Source organism: Macrobrachium nipponense, chromosome 18 (assembly GCF_015104395.2).
Source record: "Macrobrachium nipponense isolate FS-2020 chromosome 18, ASM1510439v2, whole genome shotgun sequence".
In the NCBI taxonomy this organism is placed as follows: domain Eukaryota; kingdom Metazoa; phylum Arthropoda; class Malacostraca; order Decapoda; family Palaemonidae; genus Macrobrachium; species Macrobrachium nipponense.
The window spans coordinates 24,608,343-24,625,785 of record NC_087211.1 but is presented as its reverse complement, the minus strand read 5'-3'; the positions used below and the strand labels follow the sequence as shown (position 1 = coordinate 24,625,785).

At 34.7% G+C, this 17,443-nt stretch overlaps 2 protein-coding genes across 3 annotated transcripts in view; one reads left to right on the top strand and one right to left on the bottom strand.

Annotated features, from left to right (window-relative positions):
* Positions 1–10,310, top strand: part of LOC135196929 (protein deltex-like) — a 333,013-nt gene extending 322,703 nt beyond the window's left edge. The window contains exon 15 of the mRNA XM_064223767.1: positions 7,875–10,310. Coding sequence (XP_064079837.1) covers positions 7,875–8,093 — 219 coding nt within the window. The 3' untranslated portion in view covers positions 8,094–10,310. The remainder of the gene's footprint in view (positions 1–7,874) is intronic.
* A 2,532-nt stretch (positions 10,311–12,842) lies between these two features.
* Positions 12,843–17,443, bottom strand: part of LOC135196928 (V-type proton ATPase 116 kDa subunit a 1-like) — a 182,908-nt gene continuing 178,307 nt past the window's right edge. For both annotated transcript variants that reach the window (XM_064223765.1, XM_064223766.1), the window contains exon 17: positions 12,843–15,447. In XM_064223765.1, the coding sequence (XP_064079835.1) occupies positions 15,342–15,447 (106 nt within the window). In that variant the 3' untranslated portion in view covers positions 12,843–15,341. The remainder of the gene's footprint in view (positions 15,448–17,443) is intronic.

The window sequence follows — 17,443 nt, the reverse complement described above, 5'->3', positions numbered from 1 at the left end:
ATGCTACTTAAGCTCGATCCCCAAATTATATCTCTCATGGAAAAGGAAAAAAAAATAATAAAAAAAGGATAATCACAAATAAGTTTCCCAATCACAAAATACATAATACATGTATAATATGCATAACTCCCACTTTTTTCCCCAAGAAATGCTCCATGTAAAGTTATGGAATTTGCCAGAAAGCAAACTCTTACCCATGCGCTTTCGTGAAATGCTATTGTCAACATTTCCAATATTGCGAAAATTCTGATCTATCATCATCAGAAGAAAAGAAACAGGCACAGCGCTCATCACATCGCTTGTCAGCAGAAAAATCGCCTGCGGACGCATGCTCTAACATCAGCATAAAAATTGTCCAGTAAGACACATAAGTTTGGAAACTCATGATTCTCTAGAAAAAAAGGTCTAACCGACACATTTCACAGAATTAACTCCAGGATATGACTAATGTGTTCAAACATTGTCTCAAAGACTTATTCTCTCAACATGACTTTGCCCAAATTATATGCCTCCAAAATAACACACTTGTGAACACAAAACATGCACACATCTCCATAGGACTCATAATGCAGTAATGACACTAGCCTCTAAATAGTCACGAAATCAAAGAGAAAGAACTACAGAAATCTCCTCTTGGCTCAAAAAAACTCCCATAACCACAAAAAAAAGGGTCACCCGCCAAAGATTAATTCCAACTCCATTATGAGACACCATATTAATAATAACACCACTCCGGTTATAAAAATATTTCCTCCATTTGGTTAATAACCAACCCCATATTATTCACTCTTATTTCTCCAATAGCCACATGTCAATAAAAAAAACACCACTCCAGGAATAGAGAATAATCACCTCTATTTCGGCAAATACAAAATATTTACCTCTATTTCCCCAATAACTCCATGTGGAACAAAACAAGGCTCCAAACAATATATCTCCAAAAAGGATTATCAAAAAATGAAATCCTACCTCCAAAAAAATGTGCACTCAAGGCAACTAACTCACATACTCCCAAATATTGCCCCATAATCTCCAAATATGTGTCTCCATTTGCAACAAAGATGGCTGCAAAATAATTGAACTAAACATAGCTCATATCACATTGGCAAATATCAAAAATGGCCAAAAAATATATCTCCCATATATTATATCTCAAATTATAACTCCAAAATAATATATCTCAATTATAACTCCAATTCTCCAAAGAATAACTCAATGTTATAGTCAAAAACTATAAAAACTCTCTCCATTTAGCATAATTGCTAAAAAAAGGGCAAAAACTCAGCAAATAAAACTGTCTAGAAAATTCTAGAAAAAATCACTAATGTGCCACAACTCATTATAACAGAACTCCAAATTCAAAGTGTCTTAGCCAAGACTTCTCCATATGCACTACGACATAAGCCACTAGAAAACTTAACCAAGTTTCCTATCTTTCACCAAGTTGTCACAAATACGACAAATGTATTGCGCAAGAAAACTCACAATTTCTGGAACACAAATATCCAGAGAAGAAATGTAGTGCCATTACGTATGCATTCAAAACATGCAAAAAATTCTCCCATATATTTCTCTATAGCATCAAATAGCTGAAACACGAACACGTTCCCGAACAATGACTCTAAGTCACGAACTGAGATATTAAAAAATATTCACACCAACTGGAGAGAAAAAATAAATTCAAATTCACCCTTGGTAAAAAAAACTTGTGTCAGCGATGGCTAATTTTCAAAAAAGGAGAAAAGGAAAATCAACGGCACTGTTAACTATCTCCCATAACTCACTAGATGTCAAGCAATTATCTGCTGAACTCATAAAAAAAAGAAACAAAAAACTAAAATGTGTTGTTAGTTCCTCCCAAATTCAAAAAAGATTTCACCTCCCTTGACAGCATTAAAACACCCACGTATTAGTATAAAAAAAATCAGTATCAGAAATATCATTATCACTAAATCACCAAAAAAAATTGCTATCATCAAAATCATCAGTATCAGTACAAAAAATATCACCAATGTTAATGCTTGTCCATTCTCCAAGAATTCAGCAAAAAAAAATCAGCAAAAATTCAGCAAGATTCCACACCATTCACCAAGATTCAATCAGATTCATCAAGATTCAGCAAAACTCATCCCCGTGAATGACTGAAATATTCTCCAAAGTTACAAAAACTCACCAATTAATTAACCAACAAGACTAATCTCCATTAATCATTGTAATAATTCTCCCCTTGAATAATTGTTTTTTATCTGTAATAATTAATCAACTAAATCTCCCATGAAATATCTCAAAATCTCTCGTAAATTATGTCTCCCGCCTAATGATAATTATACTTAAGCCACCCTCCCGTGACACATCAAGTCATAATAAATTATTAATAATAATAATAATAATAGCTCTCCATAGCAATAATTCTCTTGCAAAAATCTCAAGTAAGGGTGAAATTCAAAATAGCTTACAACAGTATTGCTGAATCCTATGACATACAATTTCTCCAGCATACACCATGACACAACACCATTGCCACACAACACAGATACAACACCAATCATCGGCATTTCAAAGTAATCTCTCCAACACAATAAAAAAAATAATCTGTGTATCCCCCTTATATTTGTGTCTTTGAAGGCACAAAGAAACATATAACACCATCCCGGTTGCATGTTAACTACTTTTTCCCCTCATTCACGGAAAAGGAAAATCTCTTTTTATTTCCTTTTCTCTTCCTCCAAGAAAGAAAAAAATATCTCTTTCCTAAAAAAAAAAAGACTCTACGGGCGTTTCACTTCATCAACTAATCAATCAGCTGATATCTTAGCATCCAATGTCAAGGGCAAACCCATACCCCAACACAAAGAAGAAGAAAAAAAAGAAAAAGAAAAAGGGGGAGTTCACCCACACTGAGAAAAAAAAATTTCTCCCCCCCGTGAGAACAACCCCTCAGTCAAGCGACAGAACAGCCCGAGGCCGACCAGTAGTACCCCCATCTCCCCTTAAACAGTGTCTGAGGACCCCTTCTCAAGGTATACACTAGTACCCACCCCTGCACTATCTCTCGAGGGAGGCCAGTGCCCTCGCAATGCAACGCGCCTCTCTGCAGAAATGTGCTGAGCCCGTAAAATTGTGGCCGCTGTGTCTCTAAACCAGATATGCTTATCTAAGCACAGTTCACATGCATAAATACATCTCAATACACTCTTATGTGTTTAAAACAAAGACAAATACGTCTATTATAAACACGTGCAAATAAAGAAAACACGTCACTATGGGGCAAAGACAAGAAAAATTGTTGACCTCTTGAACCAATCCCATAACCCTGAAATATTTAAACAAAAACCCTCTCCCTTTGATAAACAATAGTTTTTTAATACTCACCACTCCATAATGGGAAAAAAAAGAACTTGAAATTCCTGTAAAACGCGGCAGTGATACTAACAACGACCGCCGCACCGGTATCTCGGAACACACTCGTCATTGCACAAGCAAAAGTCATACTGGGTGCGCTCACTGCTTCTAGGCTGACTCCCTGGGAAAAATGCTGAGTCCAATAAAATCCTTCCCTCCCTTTAGCACAGTTAACCCTTAAACACCGAAGCGGTAAAAAAAAAATGTCTCCCGTGTGCCGGAGGTGTTTCAGAGTGAGCGCGGAAGCGGAAAAAATATTTTTTTTAAAAAATCACAGCGCGCTTAGTTTTTAAGAGTTTATTTTTGGCTCCTTTTTTTGTCATTGCCTGAAGTTTATTATGCAACCAGTCAAAAGAATGAAAAAATTGAATCAATTTATCATATATAAACTAATGCGATATTATGATTGCGCAAAAACGAAATTTCATATATAATTGTATTCAAATCACGCTGTGCGCAAAACGGTTAAAGGTAACAAGTTACTTTTTTTTCGTTGTAATGTACACTAAATTGCGATCATTTTGGTATAATACATTTTAAAATAAAAAAAGCAACACAGAGAAAATATTATCACAAAATAATGCATGAATTCGTAACGCTCACACGTAAACAAATATTTTTTTTTTAAATTCACCATAAATCTAAATATTGTCCTAGAGACTTCCAATTTCTTTCAGAATGAAGACAAATGATTGGATATTACTAATAATATAAAGAAATATTCAAGCTTACAAATGCAGTTTTGACCATATCTGACGAGTTAAAGTTGACCGAATGTCGAATTTTTTTTAATATATATTTTTTTATATGCAATTATTTCGGAAATAAGAAAAGCTACAACTTTCAAATATTTTTCGTTTTATTCTACATGAAATTGCGCACATTTTCATATATAAAACTCTATATGAACATGCCTAATATGAAAACGGAGCAAATATTCCGAGAATGGGACGTACACATTTCGGAGATTTGTGGCGGAGAATCCGCGCGCTGAGGGAAGGAAAGTTTTTTTTTTAAATTCACCATAAATTTAAATATTGTGCTAAACAGACTTCGAATTTGTTTCAAGATGAAGATAAAAGACTGAATATTGGCTAGACTGTAAGAGTTTTAGCTTACAATTGCGTTTTTCGACCATTTCGGTAGAGTCAAAGTTGACTGAACGTGGTTTTTTTTCTATTTTATCGTGATTTATATGCAAATATTCAAAATGAGAAAAGCTACAACCTTCAATTATTTTTTGTTGTATTCTACATGAAATTGCGCACATTTTCATATATAAACTTTATGTAAACGGCTAATTTAAAATGGTGCAAACATTACCACAATCGCACATATGATTTTTTCGGAAGAGTTACCACGCGGACGTAAAGAAAATGTTATTTTTTTCATAAATTCACCATAAATCGAAATATTGTGCTAGAGACTTCCAATTTGTTGCACAATGAAGGTAAATGCTTGAATATTACTAGAATATAAGCGTTTTAGCTTACAATTGCGTTTTAGCTTACAATTGCGTTTTTCGACCATTTCGGTAGAGTCAAAGTTGACCGAAGGTTGAAAATTTGTCACTTATCCTTTTTTATATGAAAATATTTCAAAATTGATAAAAGCTACAACCATGGGTTGTTTTTAGTTGTATTGTGCATGAAATTGCGCACATTTTCATATATAAAACTTTATGTAACGGCTAATTTAAAATGGTGGCAAACATTACCACAATCGCATGTATGATTTTTTTCGGAAGAGTACCAGCGCGGACGTAAGGAAAACGTTTTTTCATAAATTCACTATAAATCGAAATATTGTGCTAGAGACTTCCAATTAGTTGCAAAATTAAGGTAAATGATTGAATATTACTAAAATATAAGAGTTTTAGCTTACAATTGCGTTTTTCGACCATTTAGGTAGAGTCAAAGTTGACCGAAGGTTGAAATTTTGGCACTTATCGTTATTTATATGAAAATATCTCAAAACTGATAAAAGCTACAATCATGAGTATTTGTTTGTTGTGTTCTACATAAAAATGCGCACATTTCCATATATAAAACTTTATGTAACGGCTAATTTAAAATGGTAAAAAAATTATGTCAAAGTGACGAAATAATTTCCGAGATGTATCACAGATACTTTTTAGTGCGGCAAGAAAGAAATTCGTGCTTGCGCGCCTGCATAACGATTGTAAACAAAACAACACCTTGATCCGTGAACTCCCAGCATCCCCAAGGTGCGTGATTCAAGAGTTTTCGGCTGGTAGGCCTAAAAGTATTTTTCCGCGAATTTTTAAAAAAAACTTTTGTATGTCGACGTAAAATACGTCCAGTCGGCACCCGAGAGACAAAAAATGTCGACGTAAAATACGTCCAGTCGGCGTTTAAGGGTTAACAGACAGATATTTTCTCATTTTTTCTCACTAAGTAACTGAAAACTAACAGTTTAACATTTTCCACAATCCCACCAAGGCTTTGTTGTTCGAAAACTATCGCTAAGCCATAACCCCTTTTATTTTCTAACTGGCCACCCATCTCTACATTGACGTTCCTAGGCATAAAAAAGAAAGAAAACTTTTATACCCCCTCTTAACCGCTTGCCACCACTGTAACTGGGGGGATTCTTCCCCCATTATTCATAAGGTAAGCGTGACACGAAACGGAAGGCAACCACACACAACATTACACACACAGCCTCTCTCTCTCTCTCTCTCTCTCTCTCTCTCTCTCTCTCTCTCTCTCTCTCTCCAAGGAATCTCTCTCTCTCTCTCCACCTCTTTCTTTCCATTCTAACAGGTAATGAAAATGAGAGAATTGCATCATAACATTAACGTTTATTAACAACTAATAAATAAATAATTCAATCAAGTAATCCAGTCTTACAGACTAACTCAAAAAACCCCGTAAATGTAACATGTCTGGTCACCAAAAAAAGTCTACACCCCTCTGGGAATTCTTTGTCCCCCCGGCATTCCAGAACCGTCTGTTTCAAAGATACAGAACACATCCCGGTAAGTACACACACAAGTTTAAAGACAAAGTTAATAAAATGGAAATCTTACAAGATATCAAAACAAGCCATCCCTTTGGCTAAAGCACTTCAACACTTACCCAAACAACCGGACACTTAAACACTGTTAACAAAAAACTCCTGGCGAATGCCACGGCATCTTGCCTGTGACTTGAAGCCCTCTTGTCAAAAATCCTCCCATAGGCTTGGGTATGACACTTTTAACAGAAAGAGGCGCACACGCACATACGAACACACAGTTCGATAGCGCCTCACGGTTCTAGCTGCATCCAGTTTCACAAAGGCACTTTGAGAAGAGTTCATAAACTGTCGTGCATTGACTTTTCGAACTAAGCATTTTTATCTCACGCCATCCCCAGAAACTCATTGTCAGCTACTCTCAGGTCGTCACCTCTGCACTGTTCTCCACATTCCATAGGTCACAGGGAACACGGACAATATATTATTAATCAAAACCTAGGCCTACAATATATATATATATATATATATATAGATTGGTATAGATATATAGTATATATATATATATATATATATATATATAATATATATATAATATATATACATTATATATATACATATACATATACATACATATACATACATATATATATTATATATATATTATATACATATATATATATATATATATATATATATATATATATAGATATATATATTATATTATAATATATATATCATATAATATATATATATATATATATATTATATTATATTAATATATTAATATTCATATACATCAATACCATACATATACATGATATATATATATATCTATATATATATATATATATAGATATATATACTATATATATATATATATATAAAGTATACAAGTGTCCTTTAATATCTGAATTTGCTTCTACCTCAGAATTAATGTATTCTCATATATGTTAACTAAAGGGGAATTTTTAGTTGATAATAATTTTGTCTGCTCCCGAGCGTGAACCTAGGAACCAAGAAATCAGGACCTACAGTGAACCGCCTTTAACCACACAGCTACCATGAGAGGATATAAGTTCATAATGCCACCTCTCACCTACAAATCCCTGTCGCGCTCAGGTATTCGTTGTTTTGGAGTCGGCATTAACCCTCCTCGACCTTGACACCTGTATAGTGCTTTTGTCGCACGTAGCTAATTTATGAGTCTGATCACATCACTGTGATGAATATATATGCATTAAGCTACAAATGTCCTTCAAAATTCTACAAGATATTAGGCTGCTTGATGCTAAGCGGCCTATTATTTTGTCGAGTACTGTATATTGTTTACCTTTAGTTGTAGATCAATGCCAGGGGGATTTTGCTGTACCAAGTACAATCTGTTTCCATAAAATCAGATAATTTTTAATTTCAGTATCATGGGTCAAAATTTTATGTAATTCAGACTTTATGGTGATTGTTTTTATCGTTTTAATATTTGTTGCTTGCAGGTTCTTGGGCTACTTCGAGAAGCATTTGAGCGAAAATTAATATTTACCATTGGGACATCAGTGACAACTGGCATACAAGATGCTGTTACTTGGAATGAAATCCACCATAAGACTGAGTGGACGAATGCAACAGGTCATGGATATCCTGACCCCAATTACCTGGACAATGTTTTAAGGGAGCTAGCAATACAGGGAGTCTCAGAAAGTACATTAGTGTAATGTTTGTATTTAAACAATACATTGCCAGCCATACACATATTATAGATTAAATTTTGTTATTTATGGGATAAGCGTAGCTAATTAATGTGATAAATAAAGTGGCCTTGATTAGGACTAATGAGAATTTGGGAAGGTTACTGAAATGTTCCTGTGAAGTTGTTCCTTTAAAGTACAGTAACATTTACCACCAGTTATATTTTCAAGTTGGGGTTAATGGAAAAATTGTATTGATTGAGCTAGAGTGTATAGATTACATAATTTAATTTTGTAATAAATTGTTTGTTGATTAGTAGTCAGGTTGCCATTCTGAAGTAAATCAGGTGTTTTGTGTCTTGTCATTCAGGGTATTATATTATTCAAACGGTGGGGTACTTGACTGTTTATTCCTTGCTTAAAGTGTTGGGTTAGTTGCATAGATTTAGAAAAAAATATTTTATATAAATGAGTTCTTGTATCAGCATTGATACAAGTACTATGTGACATTGTTAACATTTTAGGTGTTTGGAACAAAAATTAATGATTTATCAGTATTTAAAGCTTTTACCTTATAAAGTTTGTATAGTTCCCTGAAGGAAATATGTAGCTAAAGAACTGTTGATGCTGCCCTGTTAAAAGTTTTCAAGCTAATATAAAAAGAGAATAAGTTCCTAAAAGTTGTGCAAAATAAAAAAAAGGTTATATATTACAATATTGTGTGGAGGTCCTATTCACTGTCAACTGTTATACTTCATGTTGTGTGTTTGCCATTTAGAGCTAAAATAAAGTCTTTTGCAATAACTTTATAGCATTTGTGCCATACAAGGGCATAAGTCAGTCTCTAAATAAAAAATTGTGAAAGATTAACTGTGTAATAGGTTACTCATTATGTAAGTTTTGTGCCCATTTTCTGTATGTACTGTAATGGTTTGCCAATACCATATGACAGTTTTACAGATTTTCATTTATTTTAGTTTCAGACCAAAAAATTTAAGAAATCATGTAGCAAGTTGGGTTTTATTTTGTATCATTTGTATTGGAAGAAATAAATGCCAACTCAATCTTATGTAATTAACCATAGGTTCTCATGTAATGTCATGTTCCTTAATAAAATCAAGATATTAATATTATTTTAATTTTGAAAATAATATATGCTCTTGGAGGGGTTTCCTTTTCAAGTTTTATATTTGTACTGTAATGTTAAACTGTATTTTTCTGATAAACTAAGCAGGTTAGTTTCAGTGAATAGTAAGTTTGTTATAAAACAATGTTAATGTAGGATGGGTGATAGTGTTGCAGTAGAGATATTTTTGTTTTATGATCATGACTAAATTTTCTAGGTTGATATTTAATACAGCCCCTTGAAATGGCCACTACCAGTATAAGTAAAGTGATTGTATGTATTGTAAAGTGGTTCCACCTTATGTGGTTAGAATGCTCGTAATTACTAGGTCAGTGAGACTCCAGTTAAATGGAATTTCCATTTAGAAGTGGCACAATTACTTGTTCTTAGGAAAGTGAGAGAAAAGAGTTTAGTTTCTTAGGCAAACGAGAGTAAAGAATTTAGTTGGTAAACGTACATATTCTGCAAGACTTGAAAATTGAAATGATGAAATATCTTAAGTGTATCAGTTCAGAAAGCAATGTTGTTGAGTCATTATCTCCACACTCCTTTATAGTTCCTTTTTGAATCATTCTTGCTTACTGATTCCATTGTTGCTGTTTATTGGACGTTTCTTGGAAAAGAAAGTACAAAATTCAATCAATGTTCCAATTGATGTAACTAGTAGCTGTGAATTTTTATTAGTCGTTATTTAGCTTTTCCTTCTTTCTGTTTTGTCAGTCAATAACATCCAGTATTTTGGTGCTATAATAAATATGTTAAGTTTAGCCTCTCAAATATATATAATATATATCTGCACACAGTATATTGTTTGCTGAAACAACTGCTTTGGTAGTTGCTCTCACAGTCTTATCAAAGATAAAGATATTCATTATTGTATGTCACTTGCTATGTAATTGCATTATATATCTGCTAATGAAGTTTTGTAAGTTCCCTCTATTTTTCTTGTCAATATAAATGTTTCATTAATCTACTATATTGGATGAGGATATATTCAAGAATTATTTCCTTAACTTTGTAGTTAATGTTCATTTAAAATAAATAGTAAATTTTCTTTGTAAAAAAAATGTTAATTAAGTTTATTTCGCTGCAGATTTATATTAAAACTTATACACATTCTTGAGCACTCTTTTTGACCATTAATAAATACTTTTTACTGTTTTATGTTAAGCTTAAATGAGCCTTTGTTTTTCAGTCTTGATATTTTTACTCTTCTCCCTCAAATATGAAACTATTAAAATGGGCTTCCATTAGGCTTCAAGCAAATAGTCTCTTTTTGTCAGTCAGTCCTTTAGTTGAAGGGAAGTAATTTGTAAGTCCAAAAACTTGACAGAAATACTTAACCCTTACTCAAATGATGGCTTCCCTTGGTATCTATTGAAAATACAGTGAGGCACTTAAGAGATCAGGTGACCTGCATTCTTTGTGCCATAAACTACTCCCTTCAACCACATCACCTTTGCCATCTACAGTGTGAACAGCTGTGGTGTGGTAACAGTGGGGAGACCTGAAAGAACTCAGCTTTGTAGGGCATTCCCAATTCTTTGCCGAGCCAGACGAGTCTTTTGTCTGTACATTCCATGGAGGAGTCATTGTCAGAATCTCATTCCAACATTTAACACTATAGCCTCTTTGCTTTGAGGCTCAAAAAAAAAAAAAAAAAAACTGGTCTTTCAAATCCCCTATCTGCTGCTCTGCACTCTTTGAGGTAGAAAAGTTTTAAGAACTCCCCCTGCAGAAGAAATGCTTAAACCATTCACACGAGAGAGCACAAACCTCTTGCATGAAAACGGTACAGGATAACACACACACACACACACACACACACACACACACACACACACACACACACACACACACACACACACACACACACACAACACCACACACACACCCCCCCCCAGAAAAATAAAACAGGAATGTTGGTAAGGAGAACCTGCCCGTGCAAAACCAATCCATAGGCCTGGTATGTGACTCATGAAAGGGCCCTGTGAACAATATGCTGAGCGAGTTGCTCAAACCTCTTGTGTGTGACCCCAAGGAGCTGCAGTGAGAAGAGTTGCTCTGCTCACCTTGGAGACCATGGTTGTCCAACTATGGATGATCTGCTCACTTTGGAGACCATGGTTGTCTAACTATGCATGAGTGACCAGATCACACAAACCACTCTCCATATGATTTCAAATAGTGTAGTGCAAGAGGGATGAAGCAAACCCCTCACTTAGCAGCCTGCACAAACCTTTCTCCATGCGATTCTGAAGTGTTGCAGTAAGAGGGGGGAGAACAATGTGTAAACCAGTAGAGTGAGTCACACCGCCTCGACTTTAAGTGAGCCCAAGAGCTTACCAAGGAATAAGAAGCAGGGATACCCGTCTCGGAAGGTTGGCACTGCAGTGTGACTACCTGGGAAAGCAGATAACTATTGATAACTGTGAATCCTGTTCCCCACCCTGAGGGGACGAGGACATGGAAGAAGCATACCAAGACTTTCTTATGAGAGGATAGAGGACTCTACTTCCACAACTTAATGCCCACCAGTGTGGGAAAAGAGAATGGGCTTGGTGTGGATGGCGACAACATTTGAAGACAAAGAAGTGTGGTAATGGCTCTCTCACTCTTCCCTCTGCTGTCCTTACTCACCTCAAACTGCAGGGGTGGTCAGCTTAGGAGCCAAAGCCTCAATCAAACACTTGACTCATTGGAGGAATCTCACCAGGAGGGACTACTGCAATTGGATGAACCCTTTTCAGTCCAGCAATTGGTAAGGCTGAAACTGTTGTAACCCAAGGAAATTGTATGGCCCAGACCAGATGACAACCTAATGAATGTAGGCACAACTCTCTCAAAAACTATTACTAAGTCAGCCATGTCCATGACCAAAAATAGTCTGGTCTGATGTCCATCAAGACAAACCAGCAAACAGTTCTGTAAAAACACACAGGATAAGCATTTTCAGGCACAAAATGCACAAGATTCACACTAAAAAAACAGCCTCACACAAAAGAACACTAAATGCAAGAAACACAACTGCACCATATTGCAGCTGTAACGAGTGGGTTGTGTCGCTTGTGAATGAACATCCCCTCCCCTATCTCCAACTGGGAACCACCCTTGTTTAGTCAGTAAACAGCCAGTCCAATGCATGCCAAAGGATACTCCATATATGAAAAGAGCGCCTTAGCGAATGGTTGGTATGGTAATAGCGTCCCACCTTGGTGGTCGCGGGTTAAATTCTCGGCCATTCCATTGAGGAGTGAGAGGTGTATTTCTGGTGATAGAATTTCACTCTCGACGTGGTTCTTAAGTCATGTAAAGCCGTTGGTCCCATTGCTGAATAACCACTGGTTCCATGCAACGTAAAAGCACCATACAAACAAACATATATGAAAAGCATAGTGTTTGTAACCTGTAGGAGCTAACTACTGTAAAGTAAAAAATTATGGAAACTGAAATTACATACTTGATCTGTACTATTCTATACTCAGTCTGCCCTTATTAAGCTGCATATGAACAAAACACGTAAACTGGTTTGTAACAACTGAAGTAAAAGGGTTTGTAATCCTTAAGAAGAATATGTCACCACTCATAAACTTCAATGCGATGTGATGCAAAGAAATGGGTACAGGAATAAAGCAGTACAATACACATGATTTTCTAAATAATTTATTTTAAAGTGGCAAATAAAGTCAATTTTTAACAGCCAATAAAATAAAATTAAAAGCAATTACAGTATACTATACAGCTTGACACTCACTCGAAAGATAACAGTTACTGAATAGAAATATTGAACCTACACTAATTGAATGAAAGTAGAGTTAATTAAAAAATTTGATGCTTCATCCTTAATTATGATCACTTATAATGTAGTTCATTTGTATTGCCTGAAAAATTAATTCATACAGAATGAGATTCAACAGTCAGTAAATATAACTTGACTAACTATTCAACTTCTTTTCTTAAATAACTTGGAATTAAAACAATAAAAGACTAATTTGAGTTTTTTGCTGAAGTTCAGCACAAATAAAAAGTTAAAACAATGCTAAACATCTTCTGAAACAGAAGTAATTGATAAAGTACCTGAACACAACTGTAGGAGATACACAGTCAATACTGGCTAACATCTTACATGACAAAATGCTGTTATTAAGAAATTCTGAAACCAAATAATTTTATTTTTACTAATTTGATGTCTTTGAAATTGTAAAACAAAAATTATAAAGTTACAATGATGTACTGAAGTTAGCCAGAAACAATCCTCTTCAAAAATATATACTTAAAAACAAAGATTTATAATACAATTATAAACTATGAGAGTTGAACCAATCCTCAAAACCTGATGTCATCCCAATGCTATCCTAGGTCAAAATGTGGTTAATTTTGTTTTAAAGTTTTTTTTCTATGGACGACATCAGAACCTTTGGCGAAGCATTTTGCATGATGTCATTCCATACCAAAATCTCGCATGCTTATATATTTAACAATTTAACCCACTACTAGAACGCTATAAAAGTGTGCCAAGAACTGAGACAATAATATGACATGGTACATCTTGTCCTTTAGCCTAGGAAAAGCATATTCATGTTATCCCTGTGGTTCAGTCTTGACTTAATGCCACAATGGATCTTCAAATGGCCTACCCCGGTCTTTACTTGATTTTCTACCCAATCTTTTAAACATTACTTACAAAGAAAAGTAGTTGCTCATCTGAGGCGATGAATAGCTTAGCAGTGCTGCCCTCCTGACAAGGCAGTATCCTTTGGGCAAAGCTGCATTGAGATCTTAGAGTAGTGAATGCAAACCTTCCCTAACCAATATAATAGACCTAAGACATTAGCCTACTATTAAATCATCTTCTCTCTCCTTTGTTAAGAGGAGCTGTTTTACTAATCTACTACTATTCTGGAAATTTCTAATTTTCCAGCAGGTCTTACATTAATTACCTCACCCTATTTGCTGATGCTCCTCTCATGGGGGCCAGCATTGCTTTACTCAATTTTAATCATTTTTATTCTGTAGTTTAACTAGAAAACTCATTACTCTTAAGCAATTCAGAAGCTTCTTGCACATTCAGCAATCCTTTAAGTATTTTGTTGTTTATTCATATTTTTGCTTTCTTTTTCCTATACATACTCGAAATGCCTTTCCTTGGAATAACACCTCTGTATTAGTTTGACTGGCATAGTTCAGGTCTGTAGAAAGACAATTACTATTTAGTATATATAACAAACAATCATTTAATATTTTCCAGCACTGTTATGTTAACAGATGTTGGCCATACATGCAAAAGGCTCTTGGCTAAATGCCAGTTCCGAAGTCAAAAGGGGAGGCAAATTGACCAACAAATTTGATGATAATTAGTATACATACACAAATATTTATATACATGCATACATAATATACCTTCATCACTGCGGAATATACTTTTGCTGATAGTATTTAGTTTTTGAATAAGCAAAATTCATATAAATTCAATACTAATTCCACCTAAATTTTTATTGCATGGAGGCTTGTGAGACCGATATATCACCACCCAGTAAAACTTCATCACCAATCACATACACATTGCTAAAACACACAGCATTACGCTACTAAAAACTTGATCTTTCAGCAATAAAAAACTTTGGGAGAACATGTTTTGGAATTTTTCTCCTACCTCTTGCTAAAATAAATACTTTGATACTTCTTGGCATTTGTTATCTACTAAAGCAAAGCTATGACACATGAATACAGAGTGGGGATAAAATACAGTATTATTATTATTAGTAAGTAGACTAACCAGACCTCTTGACCTGGCTGAAAAAATTCCATCTAATTTTAGCTAATAACTTCCAATGCTTTAAAAATCTTTATTACTGAATACACTGGTAATGATAAAGAGTAATCAAATTTCCTATATTGATATATTCCCAACCTTGGCATTTATTGTTGGTTGAAGTTTGGTATGTATAATTTTTTAAGTTTTCTTGTGCATTCTCTGCATACAGACTAGGTCATACATTACTAGGAACATAAAACTTGGTTAGTTTACATAAGACTAAATAAAAAAAAAAAACCCTTTCGCTTAATTTCCACTGATTTTAAAAAGCAGTAGTGTTTTAAGTTTCATGAATCGGTTACCGATTGAGAGCTACTCTTCCATTTTTCATTACTTATGCCTCCACAATAGCATTCTCAGCTTGGTCCAGGATGGTTTCAAAGGCAAATGGAACAAATGGATAACCAGTCCCACCATAGAATTTACTCTGGAACTCTACCCTGAAAAGAGGAAAATAATTGTTAAAAATTAAATTCTGAACTTTCTCCCTATGAAAAGACAATACTTGAACACCTAAGACCCAAACTTACAAAATATCCATTCTACTGAATGACTTATCAGTATTTTGATAAAGTAGCTCCAATATACGTATCAGCAGATATCTGATACCCTTTCAATTGGAAGAAAGCTATCAAATTTATTTTTTATTCTTCCATTCCAGTTCCTAGCTTTAATACCTGCTCTGAACTGGAGGCAAAAAAGTGGTTGTTAAACTCCTGGTTGCCTACATGTACAATGCTCATCCAGAATCAAATAAATTATTATTTTTCAAGTTAATGATGCCACCGAGTTCCATTCTAGACAAGTAGAACTTGCTCAAAATGATTTGTTCAAAAAAAAAAAAAAAAAAAAAAAAAAAAAAAAAAAAAAAAAAAAAAAGACCAAGGGAAGGGATGAAATCTACATGGCATAAAAAATGCAACTGGGCAAAATAGATGTTGCAAAGTGTCTCTGGTACCATCAAGGGTGGGCCCACAAGATCATTTCAATTAGTAAGTGCTCACCGAGTATTACTACTTATGGAGGGGTAGTGGATATTGCTGTACCCAACTACCTGCTGTCTACTGTATATAGAGGACATACTCATGAAATGGCAAAAAAAATTGTTCTAGGGAACTAACCATATTATCCCTTCCTACCCCTTCTCTATGTAACAATTTTAGATGTCTTGCCCAAAAAATTTTAATGCAAATGGTGAGGTTCTTTATCAAGGATACACACAGGGAAGCTGCAGGTCTTGACCATGCATCCCTAGAAGTAAACTGAGGCATCACCATAAATAATCACAAACATGAAACAACACCCTAAGGGCCTGACTTCAACAAATACTTTACTGCTTCACTTAAAAGTACATGCAGCTACACAGCTATAGGCCAACAACAAGAATGCAAAATTAATACAAAAATATCCTAAAAGGAAACTTAAGTTCTGGCTTAAATGGAACATTAATTTATTGAAAACATTCACCCTAAATTATAAACAAAAACAAATTTTATAATGAAATTTACTTAAATACAGTAGTACCTTGAACTTCGAATGTAATCTGTTCCCCATATGAAATAAAAGAATCAGGTTATTCATTCCAGGCAACCACAAAAAGTTCCCCTTTTAACAGTTTTTCTATTAAAGCCAGTCCTCAGTTATCGGTGATCAGGTTTTAAGGTGCTTGTTCAGCGCTGAAGATCTGAGATTTTGTTGCCATAATGCACCAATTTCCTGTCATTGGCACCGATACATACCTAATAGAGGCGCCATTAACTGGTTATTGGTGCCATTAGCGCTGAAAATTGCCAATTTTCAGTTATTAGCAATTTTTACTCATCATCAAGCCATCGGAACAGAACCCACGCCAATAACCAGAGACTGTCTGTATTTAGTGTTAAAAAGTTAAATTAAGTATGTAAAGTAATAAAACAGTACATTATACAAAGGAAAATAAAATAGTTTTTGTAAAAGTTTTTGTATGAACTAAAATTCGATTTATGAGCCGTTTGGTGAAAATGTTGAGTGGCTGGCTGGGACTGAGGGAGGAGAAACTTGATCCACTCAAGGAAACGGAAATAGTCGCAGTAGGCAAAGGTTGAAGAAAAAAAAAAAAAAAACAGGTTTTGTTGTAGGAAAGTTATTTTTGGGAGTTGCTGTTGAGTCCTCAAGGACTCCATGTCTGCCACAGCTTCATCGTGACTAGCCTAAAACAAAGAAATATCTTTTAGCCTGGTCTTGTGTCGTGATGAAAAACACCATGATACCTGATGGAGTATAATGAACTCAAGAATGTTTTTTTTCTCTTAATTTCAGCAAAAATTTCAAATTTTCTAAGACAATTTGTGTTTTTCATAGCTGCAAACCTGAGGTCTTAACAATAGGATAATTTCTAGCGCCTAGCTGGATCCGGTAAAAAAGTAGATGAAAGCAAGGAATCTTGTGGCATCTGGC